Below are 23,350 nucleotides of genomic sequence, written 5' to 3'. Positions count from 1 at the left end.
AATTCTGTAGAAGTTAAAAAAAATAAAATAAAAAAAACATTAAAGAATAAATTCTCATTGTTGTATGGTTTTGTTTGGCACCTTTTCCAGAATAAAACGCCTGTTTGGATTCATGCACCTTTATAGTCACTTGGTTAAAGTTAAAATGAAACCGTCATCAAACTAACTCCTAAAACTCATGGTCCACCTGAGAAATAATGAGTAAATGATGACAAACTTTTCATTTTTGGGAGAAATTTTCAGAAATTAAAAAATGATTTGAAATGCGCCAATTTCTTAAAGTACTTTTTGTATTTTTGCTTTTTTTTTTTTTTTCTTGGTAAATAAATAAAAATCAAGTTTACATTTCATGAAAAATGTTTTTAATAATATGTTTTGTTAATATAATTAATTGTAATTCATAAATTAAAAGACTTATTGACCTTTTTTTTTTTTTTATATATATAGATGTTTCTGCATGGTTAGATTTGGCAAACAAAAGTTCAAATATGAACAAGCAGTGAAGCATTTTTATTAGAAGAATACTGGTAATGTTTTTTTTTTTTTTTTTTAGTGAGTCTTTTTCCTTCAATGCGATATCGCCCTACTTTACCAGCCATCAGCTACTATTAAAAAAAAAAAAAAAAAAATTATAACTCAGAAAATGAAAAATTTTCAGGTGTAATTAAGTTGTTGTTTGTATGTAATGCTTTTTTTGTGGCATTTTATAAATAAATTAATAGATCCAGATGCATAATTGAGTGTCATGTTATCAACCCTTATATAGAATTTTCAATTTTCATGTAAATTCTTTGGAGAGATCTGATGATGGCTGTTCATTTACATGTCTGGCGTGCAGTACACACTTTAAGACTGATTCACCGGGGGAATATTATGACAGGCAGCAGAAGCAGAAAGTGTGTGTGTGTGTGTGTGTGTGTGTGACTCCTTAGGCCAGTGCTGTGCCATCACTAAACTGTCCTCCCCCAGATGCTATTTATAGTAAGAGTCTACCTCAGAGACATCGGCAAAGAAGAAATGCATCTATAATTAAACTGAGCCACTCTCACGCTCTTATACACACTGTCCTTTACTTCCCCTCTTGTAGCTTTTTCTCTTGCTATTTATATTGCTTTAATTATTATTCAGATGGTATTTATTTTCCCTTACCTCAGACCCTGTGTGTTCCTCTCTGTCCATGAGCCGCTACATAACGCCAACAAACAAGAAAAGAGTGTTTCTGTGCTGTTGTTTGGCCCACTAATGGAATTTTGGGAATTTTTTTTTACAGTAACAGCATGGCATACCTTCCAGTACTTTGAAGTGCCATTGAAATATCACAGTATGTAAATATGGCATTTAAACAGTACAGTGGGTTACTGAAATACCATAGATACAATCACTGTGCTGTATCAGTAGCAGTCTTATTGCAGTTAACTAAAACTTGAAATAAAATAAACGTTAATTATCATAAAATAAAATATCATATTTCAGCTAGCTGTCAAGGAAACATTTCTTATTTTATTTAGTTCGGCTAAATAATAAAAAAATTAAAAATAAATAAAAACATGAAAAACTATATAGACACATTTAAAGGAGAAAAAAACCCCAATAAAATTTATGAAAATGCCCAAACAATACTTGAATAAAAACAAACTAATACTATCTCAATTATATATATATATATATATATATATATATTTTCCTTCCTTCAAACGTTTTAAATATTCATATGTTTCTTTAAGGGACTTATATCTGTCATTTTGATTTTTAACTCTTTCTTTGTAATTCTGAAATGTCTATGCGTGTCCACCTGGAATCTGGAGCCACAGAATTTAGCGAAAATCCATACAATTCAAATCCATCATTCATAAACTTCTACAGATCCTCTGTCTCCTTTCATGCTCTTTATTACAGAGTTTGATCATTCTTTCAACAGCCAATAAGTGTTTAACATGTAAATCTATTTAGCAGGTTTATGCAGCTTTTCTATAAGAATCAAGAAAATGCAAGTCATGAGATTCTGTTTTGGCCTTTATATACAGTATAGCATCATATACAGTGGACAATTCTTTTTCTTTCCACATATAATGAACTATAGAATTAGCTATATCTATAGTGAATGAGTAAATGAATGAACGAGTTATTCTTTGTCATAAACAGTGACTTCTTGTTTCACTGGGCTTTGACGTCTCAGTTCTGCAGTCTGTAGTCATTACTATGTTTTTCTCTGGACGTGTCAGTGTCAGTGTCAGTGGGAGGGATGAATTATCATTCAATTGTTGTGCTTAATTTGTCACAAATGGAGTGCTGGCCAAAATATAACTTTTTCAATAATTCAAGCGTTCATTCAGCCAAATCTGCTTCGATATCTAGGCGAATTTGCCGAAAATGAAGTGTCCCCCCCAGAATCAAAAGAGATTGACAATCGCTCTCGTTTTCAGTGCAAAATAAAATGGTCTTTGTGTAGTACTGCTTTTATATTTTACTGCTTCTGCATGTTTCTGCACATCATGATTTTTATTATGTCTTGTTAAAATAATTATACACTTTCACATTACAGTAGTTAGTAGGTGTGTAAAAATTCACGTGTATTCAAATGCAATGAAATATTGAATTGTGAATTGTTTTGGTTGAGCTTTTTAAAATGCAAATATAAAGTTTTCATAATTTATAATATCCATATTTAGCAAACAGTCTCACCCTGGTTGAACCAACATCTATTGTTTATGAAAAAATGTCACAATGGAAGGATCCATCAGAATAATCTTCCAAAATATGCATAATTTCCTTAAAGCAAATATAATTCCCTGCGATTATAAGGTGAAATACAAGCCGACCATTTCTTGTTGCCGTTCTTTCTCCCAGATTGCTAACCGTCCTTCATTGTTTTACTTTTCCACCTGTTGGGAATGAACAGATATGTTTGGCTTTTCTCCAGAGCATTCAGCTGTTACATTCCTCCTTTTACAATTCCACCTCGTTCCCATCCTCCCTTCTGTTGTGACACGTCCTTGTGTGGAAGAGCAAACCGCCGGAACTAGTTTAATCCTCACTGTTGCACTACTAGTTTCAGACCCCCGAGCCATGCAACAACGAACCTCTGAGTCCACACGCTGACTCTTTCCTGCTGAGGTTTTGCACGGTTTATGATTCCGAATGTTTGTGAATCCACCCTTTTACGATGTTTATCAAGTGTTCATAAATAAAACGTGATGCTTTCCAGATGACGCACTCTTTAATTTGGACTCTGTGTCCTAACCATTGCCTGTTATATTTAATGTCACGGCAGTAGAAAGTACAGTCATGGCCAAAAATATCGGCACCCTTGGTAAATATGGTAAAAGAAGGCTGTGAAAATTAATCTGCATTGTTAATCCTTTTTGATCTTTTATTTAAAAAATTCTCAAAAATCTAACCTTTCATTGGATAAGAATTTTAAAATGGGGGGAAATATCATTGTGAAATGTTCTCAAATACACGTTGGACACAATTATTGGCACCACTAGAAAATAGAGTAAAATATCTCTGAAGTATATTCACAATTTTGAGCACTCCAGGGTGATGATGAACATGAAATTATCCAGCCATGGCTTCCTGTTTCACAGAAATATAAATAGGAGGGAAAACAAAGCCCAAATTCCCTTAATCATCCATCACAATGAGAAAAACCAAAGAATATTTTTCTGATGTGCAGCAAAAGATAATTGAGCTTCACAAATTAGTGAAGTGGCTTTAAGAAAAGAGCTAGAGCAGTGAAAATTCCCATTTCCACCATCAGGGCAATAATTAATAATTTCCAATCAAAATAAGATGTTACGAAACTGCCTGGAAGAGGGCGTGTGTCTATTAGGGGTCGACTGATAAGCATTTTTACGATTATCGGTATCAGTCATTTTCAAAACCGATTTGCTGGTTAAATTTAATTTTGAAACGCATTATTTGGCTCTACAGCCTGTAGGAACTCACCACTCTGTGGCCTAGAGCAATCTCCGCCCAACGTGCATCTGATTTGTTGGGAGTCACGAGTCCGACCAATCAACGTGAAGGGCTAAAGGCACTGAAAGTTTTGCACTCACACCGAAAGCGCTTGCTAACTGAAGCTGCTTCAGTGATCACGCATCAGTTGTCTCTCAAAGGCAGCAGCAGATGTTGCTAAAGTTAAAATAAATCACAATCCACTACACTGAAGTTGCAAAACACCTCAATATAATCTATTTATGGTTTCCGCGATGGGGAAAATGCGGACAGAATCGCAGAATCCAGTCATATAAATGGAATTTACTGTATAACGCGGAATGTCATGGATTTTGTCAAAGTTTGGATGAGTTAATCAAAAGTAGGTCAGTACACTTAAACCGACTCGCGCTATGGACTAGTATCTGTAAATATTAAGCCGCAAAAAGACTATTTAAATATGAATCCTGCATGTTCTGCGTGTCTCTGTATATGTGAATGGCACAGACATGCGTTTTGTTTACTACACACCTACTGAAGTGCGCAACGCTCGCGGTGTTTTCAGCATCTGCCGTCTCACTAAATGAGGACATAAATACATGAATAACATCCCCAGAACTGCTCTGAGAGATACTTCTTGAGCATTTGACGGTTTCATTTGAATAAAACTATCATCATATCATATATACATGGGCTACAGAAACTTAAAAGGTCCTCGTGGCAACCCGTCAAAATGAAAGTTCGGTTTAGCTACTACTACTACGACAATGATTACAACTTTTGTTTAAAAGAATAAATCGCATAATACGCTATTTCTTCCATATTTTAATGTTGATAGTAAACCCCTTTGTTTGCCAAAAAATAGTTTAACTCTCATTTGATTAAAAGATAAATGAAATGAATGTTGTATGCCTTCATTTGCACTGCACTGTAAATTAAAACTAATGGAAATTACTGTCATTGAGACATTTCAATAGGCTATTGAACCAATTGTACCTATAATAGGCTATTAGTGTTATAGTTTTATTAAAATAGTTGCGGTCCTCTTAACAATGTCTACAATGGAGCTATGAAGACATTTAAATTATTTACACTTATTATATACATTGTGCTTTAAGTTAATCAATTGATGTGCATTAGATGATGATTTGAATAGTCACCTCTTGTAGGTTATGATTTAGTCATCAGAAAAGAATTGAATTACAGTGGGGCAAGAAAGTATTTAGTCAGCCACCAATTGTGCAAGTTCTCCCACTTAAAAAGATGAGAGAGGCCTGTAATTTTCATCATAGGTATACCTCAACTATGAGAGACAAAATGAGAAAAAAAAAATCCAGAAAATCACATTGTAGGATTTTTAAAGAATTTATTTGCAAATTATGGTGGAAAATAAGTATTTGGTCAATAACAAAATTTCATCTCAATACTTTGTTATATACCCTTTGTTGGCAATGACAGAGGTCAAACGTTTTCTGTAAGTCTTCGCAAGGTTTTCACACACTGTTGCTGGTATTTTGGCCCATTCCTCCATGCAGATCTCCTCTAGAGCAGTAATGTTTTGGGGCTGTCGCAGGGCAACACGGACTTTCAACTCCCTCCAAAGATTTTTGATGGGGTTGAGATCTGGAGACTGGCTAGGCCACTCCAGGACCTTGAAATGCTTCTTACGAAGCCACTCTTTCTTTGCCCGGGCGGTGTGTTTGGGATCATTGTCATGCTGAAAGACCCAGCCACGTTTCATCTTCAATGTCCTTGCTGATGGAAGGAGGTTTTCACTCAAAATCTCACGATACATGGCCCCATTCATTCTTTCGTTTACACGGATCAGTCGTCCTGGTCCCTTTGCAGAAAAACAGCCCCAAAGCATGATGTTTCCACCCCCATGCTTCACAGTAGGTATGGTGTTCTTTGGATGCAACTCAGCATTCTTTGAGTTTTTACCAAAAAGTTCTATTTTGGTTTCATCTGACCATATGACATTCTCCCAATCCTCTTCTGGATCATCCAAATGCAGGGGGACACGTCTGGCACTGCAGGATTTGAGTCCCTGTGTACAATAATCCAAACACAAACCTCAAAAACAACACAAAAATGGGTCACTGAGCACAAAACCAAGCTTCTGCTGGTCATTCCAGTCCTCTGACCTGAACCCTGTAGAAAATGAGTGAACTGAAGAGAAGCAGCAGCAACATGGAGCTGTGAATCTAAAGGGTCTGGAGTGATTCTGGATGAAGGAATGGTCTCTGATCTCTTGTCAGGTGTCTCTAACCTCATCAGGCATTATAGGAGAACATTTAGAGCTGTTAAACTGGCAAATGGAGGTTTCAAAAAGTATTGAATAAAAGGGTGCCGTTAATTGTGGCCAATGTGTATTAGAGAAAAACATTTCATAATGATATTTTCCCCCCATTTTAAGTTCTTATCCAAGGAAAGGTTAGATTTTTGTGATTTATAAAAAAAAAATAAAAATTAACAATGCAGATTAATTTTCACAGCCGCCTTTGATCATAATTACCATGGGTGCCGATATTTTTGTGACCACTCTGCCATGTTTAATGTGTCTGTCTTCTCTCTGCAGCTCTTATATTCCTCTTTTATCTGGTCTTCTATGGCTTCCTGGCGGGAATGTTCAGTCTCACCATGTGGGTGATGCTACAGACGCTGGATGAGCACACTCCCAAATACAGGGACCGAGTGGCCAATCCAGGTAACAAGCCCACAGCATTAAGACGGTATTCTTTGTTAAAACCCTTTGAAACAATATGTTCTATGAAAACCACTAAACAAATGAAATGAAATGGGAAATCTCATTTTAAGCCAGTTACATAGTTGTCTTTCGTTTGTTAGCATTTTGAACCAATTTGTATTTATTCGCATTCCATTGAATTAAGTCGAGTCATCTAGATGTTTTATATATACAGAAAACCCTCACACTGCATATATATTGCATACTGGAGAAGTAGAAGCAGTATGATAGCACGCTATGGAAGCTTGTTTCTGCCAAATCTCACAATTGACTTTTCTTTCTTGAAATTACGAGAATATATCTCATACTTCAGACTACAGTTACAATTGTATATCTCACAATTATGTTTTTCCCCACAATCATGAGATATAAACACAGAATTGCCATATTAATTGGAAACTGCGAGAGATAAACAGAATTTCGAGATATAAACAGAACTGCAAGATGTAAACTGGCAACTGTGAGAAAAGTAAAAAGGCGCAGTTAAATAAAATTGAGAGATATAAACACTGAATTGTGAGATATAAACAGAATTGCTAAATATAAACAGAATTGCGAGATAAACTGGCAACTGTGAGAAAAAAGAAAATTACCTTTATTTTCTATTGTGTGGAAGAATACACAATTGTGAAAAAGTGATGTAAATTCAGTGTTCTGAGGGGGGGAAAAAGTCAGAATTGCGAGATATAAACTCAATTCTGAGGGGGAAAAAAGGAAAATTAAAAAAAAATTAATTGTGAAATAAAAACTCATTTTGTTAGATTTAAAAAGTCACAATTTCCCTTTTTTATATATATTTTTTTCTTTAACCTGTGGTGGAATAGTGTGCTATTATGAACATTGCTATACACAGAGAAAAAAAAGCGACTTTGTGCACCGGTTTATTTTATTATTATTATTATTATTATTATTTTATTTTTTAAATAATGTTGTGCAGTGCAACTTACATAACAGGTTATTTGTACATGTAGGTTTATTGGGGAATGTAGAGGGCCTTTAAATCTTTTCTATATAAAGTAGGTGACAATGCACAAGTTTTATCTACTTGTACATACACCTGTGCTTTATTCTGTTAAAGCAAAACTGTCTATTGTCACAGCAGGTTTCACATGTGAAACACTCAATCACGTCATATTTGCTCATTTTGCAATGCATATCTCTGTGAAACCATTATGTTTGTTAAAAAAAACTGATGCATTCAACACTCCTTTTGCTTTCTTTGCCTTTATGGTTTCTTTTTCTACTTGTACATGGATTCTTTTTAGTGAAGGCAGACTCAGAAACATTATGGGAATATTATAGGTGGTTTACTGTACTAAGATTTACTGTTATAAATATACATATCTCTGCGTGTATGTGTAAATATAAATGTCTGTTATTTATAGTGTAGCCTATTTATATAAGAAGGCTATATGATGCGATCATACTCTAAATGCTTCTAAATGGAATGTGTATTTCTAAATGGCACTATGTCGTCAACTCAAGAATGATTTTAAACTATTTCAAATGAAAGTATTTGAAATAATATTTAAATTATGTAAAATATGCCACATGGTGCACAGCAAGAATCCGATCAATACCTGCCTTAAGGATTTATTGATCTGCTCTTGTACAGTAGGTAATGGTTCTTAAATGATTTTTGGAATTTATAAATCCTTTTTAAGAAGCTTTTAACATTGAGAGTAACAGGACAGACAGAATGTGCAGTAGAGGTGATGTTTAGCTGATATGATTTATTCTGCGCTATTTTTACCGTTACCTCCATTGCAATCAGAACACACAACAGCAGTCTCAGCAGTGTTACACATCATCCATTAGCCTCCCCCACACTCTCTCACACTCTCTCTCACACACACACACACACACACAGTGGCACACACTGCAGCCCACACACTTGTGTACAGTGGTTGCGATGAGAGCGCTCCAGTTCCATCCTCTCGCTTGATTATGAGCGCCGTTAAACCCAGCAAAGTGAGATCTCTCTCTCTCGCTATCATTCATCCTTCCCCAAGTGTCAATTTATTCCTCCCACTGATCTTTTTTTCTTTCCTCCCTCAGCCCCCCTCCTCCTCCTTGACATCTTTTAGTAACAGAATGTTCTCAGTACAGACGCAGTTGGACATCATTTCAGACAAGTTGCGGTTTAGTGTGTCCAATTATCAGTGCATTGACTGTTCCAAGCATGATTTTGAGGCGTTAATGAGAACGCATCAATGATTATAACCAAAAAGTGTTCTGATACAATAATAAAACCCGAATTCTGGAAATGTTGGGAAGTTTTTTTACATTTGAATAAAATGAAAACTAAAAGACTTTCAAATCACATGAGCCAATATTTTATGCACAATAGAACATAGAGCACATAACAAATGTTTAAACTGAGAAATTTTAAACATCCACTAAATGAGCTCATTTCAAATTTGATGCCTGCTACAGGTCTCCAATAGTTGGCACAGGGGCAACAAAGCAAACAAAAAAAAGCAAGGTGTTTGGGGGCTGAAAAAGCAAGAAATTTTGAAAAGATTCAGCTGGGAGAACATCTAGCATAACATCAAAAGATTCAGAGAAACTGGAGAAATCTCTGTGCGTAAGGGACATGGCCAAAGACCTTGTTGGATGCCTGTGGTCTTCGGGCCCTCAGACGACACTGCATCACTCATCGGCATGATTCTGTCATTGACATTGGTTTCTGGAAGTATTCCTGGGCCCATTTAGTACTGTCGGTAAACACAATCCGCCGTGCCATCTGCAGATGCCAACTAAAGCTCTTATCATGCAAAAAGGAAGCCATATGTGAGCATGGTCCTGAAGCGCCGTCGTGTCCTGTGGGCCAAGGCTCATTTAAAATGGACTGTTTCAAAGTGGAAAAGTGTTCTATGGTCAGACGAGTCCAAATTTGACATTGTTGGAAATCATGGACGCCGTGTCCTCTGGCCTAAATAGGAGGGAGACCTTCCAGCGTGTTATCAGCGTTCAGTTTCATTAAACTAAAAATGTCAAAGACGACCACGAACTCCTCAGCAGCTGGAAACCTATATCAGGCAAGAATGGGACCAAATTCCAACACCAAAACTCCAGAAACTCATAACCTCGATGCCCAGACGTCTTCAAACTGTTTTGAAAAGAGGAGATGCTACACCATGGTAAACATGCCCCCGTCCCAACTATTTTGAGACCTGTAGCAGGCATCAAATTTGAAATGAGCTCATTTTGTGCATAAAATTGTAAAATTTCTCAGTTTAAACATTTATCTATGTTCTATTGTGAATAAAATATTGGCTCATGTGATTTGAAAGTCTTTTAGTTTTCATTTTATTCAAAGTTTAAAAAAACGTCCCAACATTTCCGGAATTCGGGTTGTACAAGTGTTAGGTGCATTTGAAATAGTGCATCATTTTGAAAACCTTTAATTTTACACCCATAAATGATAAATTGTAACACTTTATTTTAAGGACTGATTGTCACTATTAACTAGCTTGCATATTGGCTGTTTATTAGTACTTATAAAGCACACATTAATGCCTTATTCTGCATGATCATATTTTAGATCCCTTAATCCTATCCCATACCTAAACTTAGGTTTAGCTTAGGTTTAAACTACCTTACTATTACTAAGCAGCAAATTAGGAGTTTATTGAAGCTGTAGTCAACAGTTAGCTAATAGTGAGACCTTAAAATAAAGTGTGACCTGAGAAATGTCTGAAATTCCCTCGTGGAAAATCTGGAAATGTAAGAATTTTTTTTTTTTAATTGATACCAAAAGATTTCAAAATTCCCTTTTTAAATATAATTTTTTGTAGCTATGCTTACCTCTTAAAAAAACCTAGAAATTAGCAGTAAGTAAAATGAGTTTTGCAAATCCTTGTATGGCCATCATGAAAGACTGGAAAATTCATGAAGGTGAAAAGAAAAGGGATTCAGTTTTGAAGGAATCTTGCGTGGATAATTTAAATATTATAAGAAAAAATAAAACATTCTAAAAATTACACAAAATGCACACATTAAATCTGAGTCTTGATAACACGAATGTATAATCTCCATTTATTTGTATTATTTTCATCTGCATGGCATGCATATTTTGTCCACAGGGCTGATGATCAGGCCGAGGTTCTTGGAAATTCAATTTAACCGATCGATTCCCCAGCAATACAACAAGTACGTGCAGCACCTGGAGTCGTTCCTGCAGCGTGAGTCTCATCACTTTACCTCTCCACATCTTTGTCTTGTCACAGTATAATGTGATTATGAACACCTAATCCAATAAATCAGTGGATACTTTAACCCTCCATCCAGAACCAGAGTTGGAGTCAAGAACCTCCAAGACTCAGACCAATGCAAGACTGCCTAAATCCCAAAACAGTGCCAGGCCTTCCACGACTGAGATCAATGTCAGGCCTCCACAAAACCCAAATCAAACCTAGATTCCCTAATACCAGGCTCTCTATGACCTAGACCAGGGGGGTATTCCAGAAAGCAGGTTGTGTGACATACCTGGGTGTGTTTGAGGGTAAGCGAGCGGATAACCTCAGCTTTCGGTTCCAAAATCTGAGGTAACTTCCAGGGTATGTAATGGCTCCACTGAGCGGTACGGTTCAGTACAGTACGCAATTATGTCCGTTTCCACTGTCAGAAGTTGTGAATGGTACCAAGACATCGAACCGTACCACTTTTTTGGTACCTTTCCGTTGGGGTACCTAGCGCAGCAAAAGTGTACCAAAAGGGTGGAGCTAAACTCACTGCAGAATGTTGATTTGGTTGACTAAAATCGTCACTTGTGCGTGATACAAGGGTATAAAGCTTCTCCTTCACTCGTTCCGCTATGCTATGTTTGGCTTTTTACTTCAAAGAGTGCGCAACACAAAAAAAAATATATATAACAGTGTATTTTATATTTTCACACAGACGAGCCGTTTCTCAATATGCGTTCTTGTGGACTTGTGAAACGTCATTGCCCAAAAACCCATGTAATTTTCAAAATATTACTGTTATTGTGCCATGAAATGTAGTTTTAAGAGTTTTTCAGGCGAGAATGTAGTTGTTTAATACTCAAATCTGCAGTTTATTTATAAAGAGAGTGCCTATTTGAACATTTGCTATGCCGATTTCAGAGCTCCAGGCGATCACCGGGCGCTCAGTGCTCATGTATCCGCCTCGAGCAGCCTTAGCTCGGCTAGTCCTTCCGACATTTGCCACTGGCTCTGATGTCTCTGTAGTGATTAAACATGAGATACAATTCGTTGTGTGTATATTTAACAGGCATTCGTGGTCTCATGAATCTATTATTTGTTCCTGGTCATATCGTTTTGACTGAGCACAAAGTTTAACTTTTATATTTCTTTTGAACTTTACCGTAGTACAGCGCTGACTTGGTAGCATACGTTTGACTGAATTGTTCTTTTGTCTTTATTTCCTCTTATATAAGCCTCTTATACTTTGTACTTATGCTTTTATAATGGCTATTTTTGTTCGTTAAAACTGACATAAAATAGGCAGAGTTGTCGCACTTTATTGTGTTTTCTTTATTTATTTACTTTATCTGATATGACTCAATATATAATTAGCATGAAACAATGTAATTCTTATTCTCAAGGATTAAAGATTAAACGGAAAAAGAAAAATGATTGCACAACCATCAATTAGCATGTAAATCATAGGTATGTATGTATACGTGTATGTCTGTGTGTTTTATATATATATATATATATATATATATATATATATATATATATGATGTAAATGACCATTGAACCAAAGAAGAAAGAAACTGCATAGCGTGCTTTTTCTTAGCGTCCGTTTCCATAGTGACTTCTCGATTCGTCGCTCTGTTGAGAATGCTTTGAGTCTTAACCAGGAACATACTCTGTGTTGAATGAACTTACTCTTGGATGTGTTTTTGGAACCAACATACCTCGAGTAAGCAGGTTTTGGGCTAATCAACCGAAAGTTCAGGGTTTAGCTGACGGTAAGTTAGTTGTGCTTTCTGGAATACACCCCAGGGCTTCTCAGTTCTTGTCCTCGAGGTCCAGTTTCCTGCAAAGTTTAGCTTTGACTTTGATCAAACTCACCTGCCTGTAACTTTCTAGTAATCTTGAAGACGTTGAGTAGCTTCTTCAGGTGTGTTTGATTAGGGTTGGAGAGAACTCCTGACTGAGACCCAGAGTAAGACTAGACCTTTCGAGAACCAGATCCAGACCATGAGCTGATGGTCCATTTTAATGATTTGAAATGGAGAACCAATAAGCTCGTCAAAGCCTGATGTCTTGTTAGGTTGAGGTAGTGTCACCTTTGGTAAAAATAGACACCTTTAGTACAAATGAGACCATAAGACAAGACCCACATCCATAAGACTGAGCTTTGAGATCCAGTTTATGTGGTTTTGAGAGCTCTCAAGTGCGCAAGATCAAGAATTCAACTCTGCTAAGAACCAGTAGACATTATCTTTGTGTGGGTGGATAAAAATGTTTGCAACAAATCCTATTTGGAGGATATTCTTAATATGGCCAGATTTTAGATAAAATAAAGACACATTTTTACCAACCTGTTTTTGTAGCACTGTTGTTCATCAAGGTCATATTTGGGGCAAGCAAAAGCTACACTTAAGAATTTAGGAGGAGGATGAGGTGCTACAGTCAGTTATTGTGAAAGAAAACAAGACTTAACTTAAAATCACCTATATTATGAAAATTATACATTAGGTAGTGGCATAGTCAAACATTTTATTTTAATCTCTCGGTACAAAAACTTCTCAATGTTCTGCTAATGTATCCTCTGGTTGGATGTGATCTCCCACTGTTGATGGTTAAACGTACGTGAGTTTGCCTGTTAACTGCACAAATTGTTATCAGCTGCATGCTATCACCACCCCACCTGAAAGCTCAGAAAGTGAAGTCTTTCTTGAATGGATCAGCTACAGCAGTCACAAGTGACTCATTTAAGGACCCCATGCAATCATAATTAGAGTCTTGTGTTTTTTAGTCCATGTGTATTAGTTTTGAGATCACGTGGATCTGCTAAAACCAACATATTTAAAGTCTTTCTTTTCTGGGCAAATTGAGCAGAAATATAGATGACATCATGTCCTGTTCAGAGGCTTATACACATTCCTGTCCGATAAAACACTTGCTCTTTCCTAATTCCACCGACCACTGATAAGCTATAGCAAATTGTGGTTTAGTGGTATATCTGATGCTTGCCTACTTCCTTCTTGGAAGACAAGAACACCTCTTAAAGTCAAAATTCCCACTTGCATACTTTTGCGGAAATCCCACAACATCTCAGCACCCAAGTATGCGGCTATTGATAAACACAAGTCAAAATTCCTCTATTACATGTCAGATGCCTAAATATAGATATCCTAGTAGATGAAAACTAGTAAAATGAGTAGTATGTCTGTATTCGTAGTATTCATGAAACAGTAGACGAAGTGCACCCCGATGACCTGCTACTGAAGATTGTGAAGTGCACATTTGATGGACACTTACCTATCCTATGAGGTCAAGGGAGAGGAGTTGTGAATGGCAGTGAAAGGTCACATGGCAAAGCCAACAGCCTCTGCAATCTGCTACTTTGTTGGCAGTTCTTTTGTTTTAATGTCGTCCTCCTTCCTCAAGATACAATGTCCCAATTCTGACTTCAAACGGAAGGCAGATTTTAAACTAAAACTATTAGTTATTTAAAGACCAATACAAACTTTTGATGTGTCCCGCCTCGACAACAAAATGAAATGCTCCAACACAGGAATGTTGTGCTTTTCAAGTCATATATTGGGGTCTTCTTATTTGGAGCTTTCAAAGACTTCCAAAATGGTCACACTTGTAGACAAGGAAGACATCTCCCCACCATAAGATTGTCACAAATTGCTGCTGAAGATTCCCAGCTTGGCACCTTTATCTCACTATCTACTCTCTTTCATCTGTTTCTTCAGTGTACAATGACTCTCTGCAGGAGGTGAACGAGGCCTGTCCCAGTGATATGTACTTTGAGCAAGATGATGCTGAGGAGAAGAAGGTTTGCCAGTTCAAGAGAAGTGTGCTACGACAGTGCTCTGGACTGGCTGATAGCAGTTTTGGTTATTCTGAGGGTCAGCCATGCATCCTAGTCAAGATGAATCGAGTGAGTCACTGTTTTTACGCTCTCCCAGGTCAAAGCTAGCTGTTAGCACAGATGTTTTCAACTCTTGCCCTTGAGATCCACTTTCCTGCAGAGTTTAGCTCCAACCTTGATCAACCTCAACTGCCTGTAACTTTCTAGCAATCCTGAAGACCTTGGAGCTAAACTCTGCAGGAAAGTCTTTCAAGAGCCAGAGTTGAGAACCCCTGTGTTAGCATTTGTTCTCCAGACAAATTGAGTCACTGTGCTCATGCAAGGTGGCAAAACTTCCAATCCAGCATGCATGTGTTCCAGTTGCATTCTAGAAATTTAAGCATGTTATCAGACCTGTTTTTAGATTTTAGAAGGATGTTTGTTCATTGTATATACTCATTTGCAGGTGATTGGGCTTAGGCCACGAGGAGACCCGCATATCAACTGCATGGCCAAGGTAATTCCCAAATCACACTTTGTGTTACTAGCTTCAGAGTGTTCGATGTCAGGATGAGTGTGACATGGAGTGTTTCCATCTTGCGTTTTCACACATCTGTTTGTATCTGGTCTCTCTCCACGCTGCCTATAGGGCCAGCAGTATTAATGGTGGGTAAGATTTCGGGCCCCAGCCCCCCCCATTGTTTCCCCAGGGTCCTTGCCCCGGGCCTTTTCCATCTTTTTGCTGCCTCTCTCCTGTACTGCTTTGTTTCTGGTGCTTTTAACCGCCCTCATTCTAGAAATGATGTATACCTTCAGATCCCCAGTCATCGAGAACGTAATGCATAGTGTCTAGGTAATGCAAATGTAGCTGTGGGTCCTTACACACCATGGGAACCCCTAAGGCCCCGTTTACTCCTGATATTAATGTTTTGGTTGACTCAGTCAAAAGATTTCCGTTTACCTCTGGCATTCACATGCAAATTGTGGAACGCTCTAAATTACGGATGTGCATCACTGCATGTTCATTATTGAGAATAGTAAAGAAATTTCCAGTCTTGTCAAATCTTTTCTTTTAATGCTGATCAGGGGTGTCCAATCCTGCTACTGGAGGGCCGCTTTCCTGCGGAATTTAGCTCCAAAACACCTGCGTAGATGTTTCTAGTTATCTTGAAGACCCTGATTAGCAGGTTCAGGTGTGTTTTATTAGGTCTAGAGCTCAACTTGCAGGAAGATGGCCCTCTGTACTCTTAAAGGGATAGTTCACTAAAAATGAAAATTCTGTCATTTAATTACTCCTCATCATGTCGTTCCAAACCCGAAAGACTTTTGTTCATCTTCGGGACACATATTAAGATATTTTTGATGAAATCCGAGACCTTTCTGACCCTGCATAGATAGCAACGCCACTACGATGTTCAAGACCCAAAAACGTAGTAAGGACATGGATAAAATAGTCCATGTGACATCAGTGGTTCAACTGTAATTTTATGAAGCTTTATGTGCACAAAGAAAACAAAAATAAGGACTTCATTCAAACATTTCTTCTCTTCCATGTCAGCCTTCGACACTCGTTCATGACAGTACCACGACACACGTGTACATTCCTTCGATTGCAAACATTTTCCACATCAAAATGCCAGCTCCAGCATCAGCAGCATCACATGTATGCGACAAGGTAATATCTTGAATGCGCATCGAGGCTAGTTCCTATAACTACCTGGTCCAAAAGCCTCTTAAATTAGCTCTTGCATCACAGTTGGGTCTAACCCAGCACAATAGGAACTACCAGCAACAGAAACTCTGTTCTGTGCTGTAAAGCCGGTTCTGTAATTAGTAGTAAATCTCCATCACGTGCTTTCAGATGGAGCAGCATTTACTACACAGAGCCGTAGTTCACTGACAAGCTAAATGCCACGTGAAGGAGATTTACTACTAATCACAGAACCGACTTTATTGATGAGATGTGAATGACAATCGCATGCGATTAATTGCACAGCTCTAGAAATGATCATGTCCTCCTCAACAATACCAGTTACAGCTTGAAATAAACATGAATGAATGTCTGAAGGTATGGTAAAAGGAGTACAACTTACCCTGTCTCATGTAATCGCTCTATTATTGTTTCAACCATGCAAAAGACATCAATATGTCTTGTAAACAATACAGTATGACATGTAACATAACATTTACCTCAGAAAAAAAAAAAAAAAAATTTACTCATTAGTCAGCTAGAAAAATTCTCTAGAGCAATTCGCTAAATATATGCACCATATAACATTTTATATATTATAAATTATCTTATTTATTATATAGATATAGATAGATAGATAGATAGATAGATAGATAGATAGATGTATGTGTATATTAGTGCTGTCAATGGATTAAAAAATGTAATCGCGTTAATCACAGTCACGGGCTGTGATTAATCATGATTAATCGCAATTTGAAAATACTAGGATTTACCTGTAAATGTGTTGAAAAAGAAATGCATGACAAACTAGTTTAGGGAAACAAAACCTTTCACACTTCCGCCAGGAATGAGACATAATCCTTATTATATTATCATTATTTTTTTGTTTTTATTCCGCCATTATCAGCCTTTAAACTAGGGTTGTTCCGATACTAGTATCGGAAATTCCACCAATACCACAAATTCTGGCATCTGTATCGGTGAGTACTTGAACCCATGTACCGATCCGATACCATTTTTAAACAAGATTTATGCCCGCTAGCTTTGCTTAATGCTGCAAATCGGAAATCAATTCTTCTTCTCTGCTCAGAATGCAAACACAGGAAGCTGTGCACAAGCATCCACTATTTAGAGCAGCAAAGAATAAATACAAACGTGGTAGCACATTGCCAGTAAATCACTCGCATATGCGACTAAATCTTCATCAATCTTCAGATACACACCCAGGTATCAGATCAGTACTCTGTATCGGCTGATACCCTGAGCCTAGGTATCGGTATCGGGAAGGGAAAAAGGGTATCGGAAAATCTCTACTTTAAACTGGCAATAAAATGTTTACCAAGCCACATCGCTTCAATCCCAGTATGCCCAACTATTATCAAAAGTATAAATAAAATAAATAAATACAAAACATTTCTTGCAACCTTACGTGAAGTATTATGACAAAATGCATTATGAAGAAGAATTAGACCTGTTCTGCAGCTGCATTAGAGCTAACATTAGCATCATGCTACATTAGCATATATGCCTTAACATATATGCTCTGAAACTCACGTTGTTTGTGATGTTACAACCGCCTCTCGGTTCTTAAGTTGCCAGGGATACATTCCAAGTATAATACACATTAGTAAAAGGATCTATTTTAATTTTTATTTGTCTATGTACACTTTGAGCGGCCGTGGTACATTATAAAAGTAGCCCCAAAAACCGCAACCCACGGCTCTGTAATTTTTTCCTGCGACTGTATTTTCAAAATAGCCCACTTGTGCCGTTACCCTGGCAACACTGGTTCGCTGTACCCTCAATGATAGATAACCTTCCGCGCTGCGATGACGGCGAGAAGTTGGGGTCAAACCTTATCACACGATTAATTTGTGTTAAAATATTAACACGTTAGTTTTTTTATTTAATCGCATGCATTAACGCGTTAACGTTGAGACTTTATTATTATTATTATTAATAATAATATTTTTGTTTTATTATTATTTTTATTTATTTTTACTGTGCTTCAATATTTGTTTGAATAAATTCATCAAGTTTTTATGACAACAACCATGTAAATGTTTATATAAAAAAAAAAATGACTTGGTGTAGAAATCAAAGTTAGTATTACAACTTCAATATTATATAAACTTCATTGAGTGTAATTTGTATACAAATCAGTTATTTTTAACGTTTAATATTGTCAATACCCAGCCCTAGTTCCTACTGGTGGTGTGAATGCAACCAGGAACATGGTCCTAGGGGAAAATTTAGTTCTCAGGGGACCAACTTGGTGGCTAGTTCCTATAAGTGAGTTTCTATAACTACGTGTTGTTAAAGGTTCTTCATGAAACCATTGATGCCAATAAAGAACCTTTATTTTTAAGAGTGCAGAGCAGAGTTAGACACCCCTCCTTTGGATTATCAGCATAAGGTTTGGTCCACTTTACAACTTATTCTGATCAAGAACAGCCCACTTGTACAAAAGGAGACTCAAAATATCTCAAGATTTGATACAGTGAAGAGGCACATTTGTGTGATTTAGTTAATCAAAACTTACCATAACAATTCAGTACCAACCTTCAGGGTTGTCGAGGCCACAGTGATGTTTACTCTACAAATGCTTATTTAGCACTTGAGTTTGGATCACCATATCAGGTGTAAACAGGGCCCATTGCTATTGGGAATCTTCCACACATAAGTATACTATGGTCAAGTCAAATTCATGGTTTTTCAGGTATTCCAATTGATTTTATTGACACAACAAATTTTTTTCTTGCAAAACATTGTCTTTTGACCTTAGTAACCTCTTACGAACATGTCCACAAGCATCTAACCGATATCAGGGACAAGTTATGCAATGTTGGACCCATTTCAAACACTTGTTTGCTTCCTTTGAGTAGTTCTATGCTGCAGATGTGAGACGTTCCTATCAGACCTGCCCTGTTTTTCAGTTGTCCCATGAGAACTTCTTTACCGCCCTTATCATTTTGTCGTTTTTGTACCTCATGACTTCTCTGAGACCTCTCACCCATCTGACCCTTGAAGGTATACAGCGGACACAAGGAAGTGCCCTCTGCTCCTTAGGATCTCTGTGTCCTCTGAACTTTAATGCTTTTGCTCTTAAATTATGCTGATGGTTCCTGCTCTTTCAATCTTGCCATTTCTTACTAAACAAACTTCCACTAATGGAGACCTTGCAATGTTTTAATGGGGCTTTCACACATACAACGATTACATTTCTGCATTAACTGTTCCAGTGATATTACTGCTGATGGTATCTGTTGTTCACATAAGCAACGATGCTTTGTGTTTTATGCATTTTGATAACACTTCTACAGCATCGTCAAAACGTCATTTAAAACATGTTTGTTAAACATTGTTTCGCCAGCTATCATTAAAAGTATAGCGAATGTACAATAGTAACCCTATGCAGTTCCTTCAAGCACCCTAGTTTAAGAAACTTTGATGTTTAATGTATGGAAGCCCGTTTCCGCCACTGAAGAATAATAATAATAATAATAATAATAATAATAAAAAGGTTATTGCGACATCTCACATTTCAGACTTTTTTTCACAGAATTGTGAGATATAAACCCCCTCAGAATTGTGTGATTTATAAAATCATAATTGCGAGTTATAAAGTCAGAATTACGATTTATAAAGTCACAATTTCGAGAACTCGAAATTCTGACTTTTTTTCCTCATTGTGAGAGATAAACTCGCAATTTTGAGTTAAAGTCCAGTTTTGAAGGGTGGGGGGGAAAGACTGATGTTCTCAGAATTGCAAGTTTATATCTCCCAATTCTGAGAAAAAGTCAATTGAGAGTTTATATCACACAATTATGATTTTTTTTTAACTGGCAATTGCGAGTTTGTCATGCAATTCTGAGGGGGAAAAAAAGTCAGAATTGTGAGAAAGTCGCAATTAACTTTTTAATTTCAATTTGAAGATTTGTACATAATCTACCCAGCACTAGCATCAATACCCAACATTTCCAGCAGGACCAAACATCGCAGAGGCTGATCCGCGTCTATTTCGCGCGTGATTACAGAATGGAGAACGCTGCTGAATTCATGCTGTAACAGCGTTTACAGCAAAAGCTGTTTGTGTGAAAGCCTCTAATGAAACACTGCACATTTTATGAGCTTCTGTGCTGATTCTTAATAATTACATTCTTTGAATTTGATTATTAAATCATGGTCTCAGACTACTGATGCTTTAAAATGACTGTTTAAAATAGCTTCTTTTAGTGTTTTTATCTTCTTTTTCATTGGTCTACACTGTCTGCAAGCATGCATCACTATGAGCTATTATTAGATACTCACTATTTCAGAAGCTTACGGCAAATCATCTCATTCGGTTCACTTAATGAAAGATGAACCACTTATTGAATGCACATGAGGATCAGAGTCTTGGAACTGTTCCTGAACTGTGGAAACAGCTTGTTGCTTCCTGCTACTGCTGGATATACGGTATGACTGTGATGGACTGCGAGCAGAGAGTTATGGATTCATGCGCTCATATACAGTACAAGATGCAAAAGAAATTTCATTTGTAAGAACCGTTTTCCCCCTTTTCAGTGTGGATTTGTGTTTAACCTGCTTTATTCAGAGATCTGCTGTCTGTGCATTTGAAGAGGGTGCTTATTTTTCTTTCTGTCATCAGTTTGAGTGATGTGAGGGCAGTCTGTTGCTACTGGCAACTGCACACGAGTCACATGACACGTGTTGTCTGTAAAGTGCAGCAGTGTGATCTCATCCTTTGTCGTGTTTCTCTCCTGATACAGAGAGAAACTCCCCTGCAGATGCAGTATTTCCCCACTGAGGGCAAACTTGACAAGAGTTACTTCCCCTATTATGGCAAGACATTGCATGTAAGTACAATACAGCAAAAGTTGCTAATTGTATGGATGCACAATATACTAGTGAATATCGTCAGAATAAATAATGTAAAACTGTGTGGTGTTTATTCACTTTAAAATATATGTATATTTTGCGTATAGAAAATGCATATAATGTATGTGAAAATGTCATTTCTATTTTAATACAAGTTGTATATTTGTACAAATAAATCAATAATGTATAATAAATCTTAAAATGTTTATATATTTATAAAATAATTTTAAAGTATGTATATGTGTATAAAAAATGTTTCCTTTTTTAATGATTGTATTGGTCTCATTTGTGCTGTTAATTAAATCAGGGCTCATTTTTAAGTGTTAAGCACAAATATTTGTATTTAGTATTTATTTAAAACTAAACTAATATGTATATTTTATGTATTGAAAAGATATATATTTTTAAAATATGTAATACATTTTATTTTAATATTTATATTTTAAGTTGAATGTGCATTTTTAATGCATAGAAAATATATAATCTATTGTATAAAATGCTTATTTTAAAATATTTTTTAATGTGTAATATGTATATTCTATGCATAGAAAATATGGAATATAAAATAATTCAAACATTTTTTATTAATGATTTGTATTGGTCTAATTGTGCCATTTAATGCTAGAAAGTAAAACCAGGCTTAAGTATTAAGCATGAATACTTCCATATTAGTATTCTTTTAAAAAGTAAATATTGTATGTATATTTTACGTATTGAAAATGTTTATGATTTTTTTGAACAAAATATGTAATACAGTATTTTAAAACGAATATGTACTTTTGATGTATAGGAAATATATAATCCATTATATAAAATGCTTAAAGTATAAAATATGTTTAAATTCTTTGCATAGAGAATATATAGAGAATAAGTAATTAAAATATTTTTTTCTAATTGATTTGTATTGATCTGATTGTGCCTTTTTAATAGGGCTTGTTTTTAAGCATCAAATTTTATTTATTTATTTTTTACTTGCTTATCGGTATTGCATCTGTATAAGACAATTTTATGTCGCTGTGTCCATACTTAATAATTGCAGAGTTTCTTGTCATATTTCTCTCATTTTTGGCATTTTGTCTTTCTTTTCTGGTTTCTTCTCTCCATTAGATAAACTACGTCCAGCCGTTGGTAGCCGTGAAGCTGCTGCTGATGGATGACGACTATAACACCGAGCTCACCATCGAGTGCAAGGTGGAGGGATCGGACCTGAACAACAACGATGACCGCGACAAGTTCCTGGGTCGCGTCATCTTCCGCGTCAAAGTGTCCAAGTAGCCTAGATCGTTCACTGGAGACGCACGATGTCACGCAAACCCTTCTCACGTTCATCATGTCCATATCACACACACACCCCGTCCCCTCTGTGGCGTCCCAAGAGTTCAATCAGGGCCTTTACGAATGCTCGACCAGGGTGAAGTTCAAAACTCGTCCTGGATTCAAGTGTAGTTGTATGCACACAGACCTTCACTGGCCCTGCGTTACGGATGGGCCAGGGATGGAAAAGTGCATGTGTGTGGAGGTTAATGAAGGTTTTAGGACTTAATTCATTGATTCGCCCATTTATCATAAAACAAACCAATGGAAATTAAATTCAAAGGTAAAAAAAAACAAGACGCCGCCTCATACGAGAGAAGCTAGAGTCATCGTGTAGTAAGTTTAGGGACCTGTAAATAGATGCATCAACACATCATGTGGATGTGGTCTGCTCCCCTCATAGTACTGTTTAGCCTGCCATGTGTGTGCGTGTGATGTGAAGCCTCTGTGTACATATTTAATGGATTTTAAACACTCTTTTTCTCTGTCATTGCTCTCACGTCGTCTGACTGCTGTAAGAAATCAAGAGTATGAAATTATATAATAGATGTAATTTAAGATTATTGAGAAATGAATAAATAAGGGGAGGAGAAGGGAAAACACCAAAAACATCTATATATCAAACCTGGTTTGAAACCCGTCCACCATCTGAGGGAAAGGATTTTTTTAAACCTCTGCAGAAACTGTTCTTTGTGCAGATGCCTTACGATCTGTATGAGTTTAAAAATCTTGAAATAAAAGTGATTTTAAACAAAGATTCG

At 36.6% G+C, this 23,350-nt stretch overlaps 1 protein-coding gene across 1 annotated transcript in view; it reads left to right on the top strand.

Moving 5' to 3' along the window:
- The window catches only part of atp1b3b (ATPase Na+/K+ transporting subunit beta 3b), a 33,013-nt gene extending 9,663 nt beyond the window's left edge, over nt 1-23,350 (top strand). Inside the window, exons 2-7 of the mRNA XM_058744655.1 lie at nt 6,515-6,643; nt 10,771-10,869; nt 14,607-14,794; nt 15,171-15,221; nt 21,167-21,253; nt 22,383-23,350. Coding sequence (XP_058600638.1) covers nt 6,515-6,643; nt 10,771-10,869; nt 14,607-14,794; nt 15,171-15,221; nt 21,167-21,253; nt 22,383-22,550 — 722 coding nt within the window. The 3' untranslated portion in view covers nt 22,551-23,350. The remainder of the gene's footprint in view (nt 1-6,514; nt 6,644-10,770; nt 10,870-14,606; nt 14,795-15,170; nt 15,222-21,166; nt 21,254-22,382) is intronic.

This window comes from Onychostoma macrolepis, chromosome 15 (genome assembly GCF_012432095.1).
Source record: "Onychostoma macrolepis isolate SWU-2019 chromosome 15, ASM1243209v1, whole genome shotgun sequence".
Taxonomy (NCBI): domain Eukaryota; kingdom Metazoa; phylum Chordata; class Actinopteri; order Cypriniformes; family Cyprinidae; genus Onychostoma; species Onychostoma macrolepis.
This window is presented reverse-complemented; position numbering and strand designations above follow the sequence as displayed.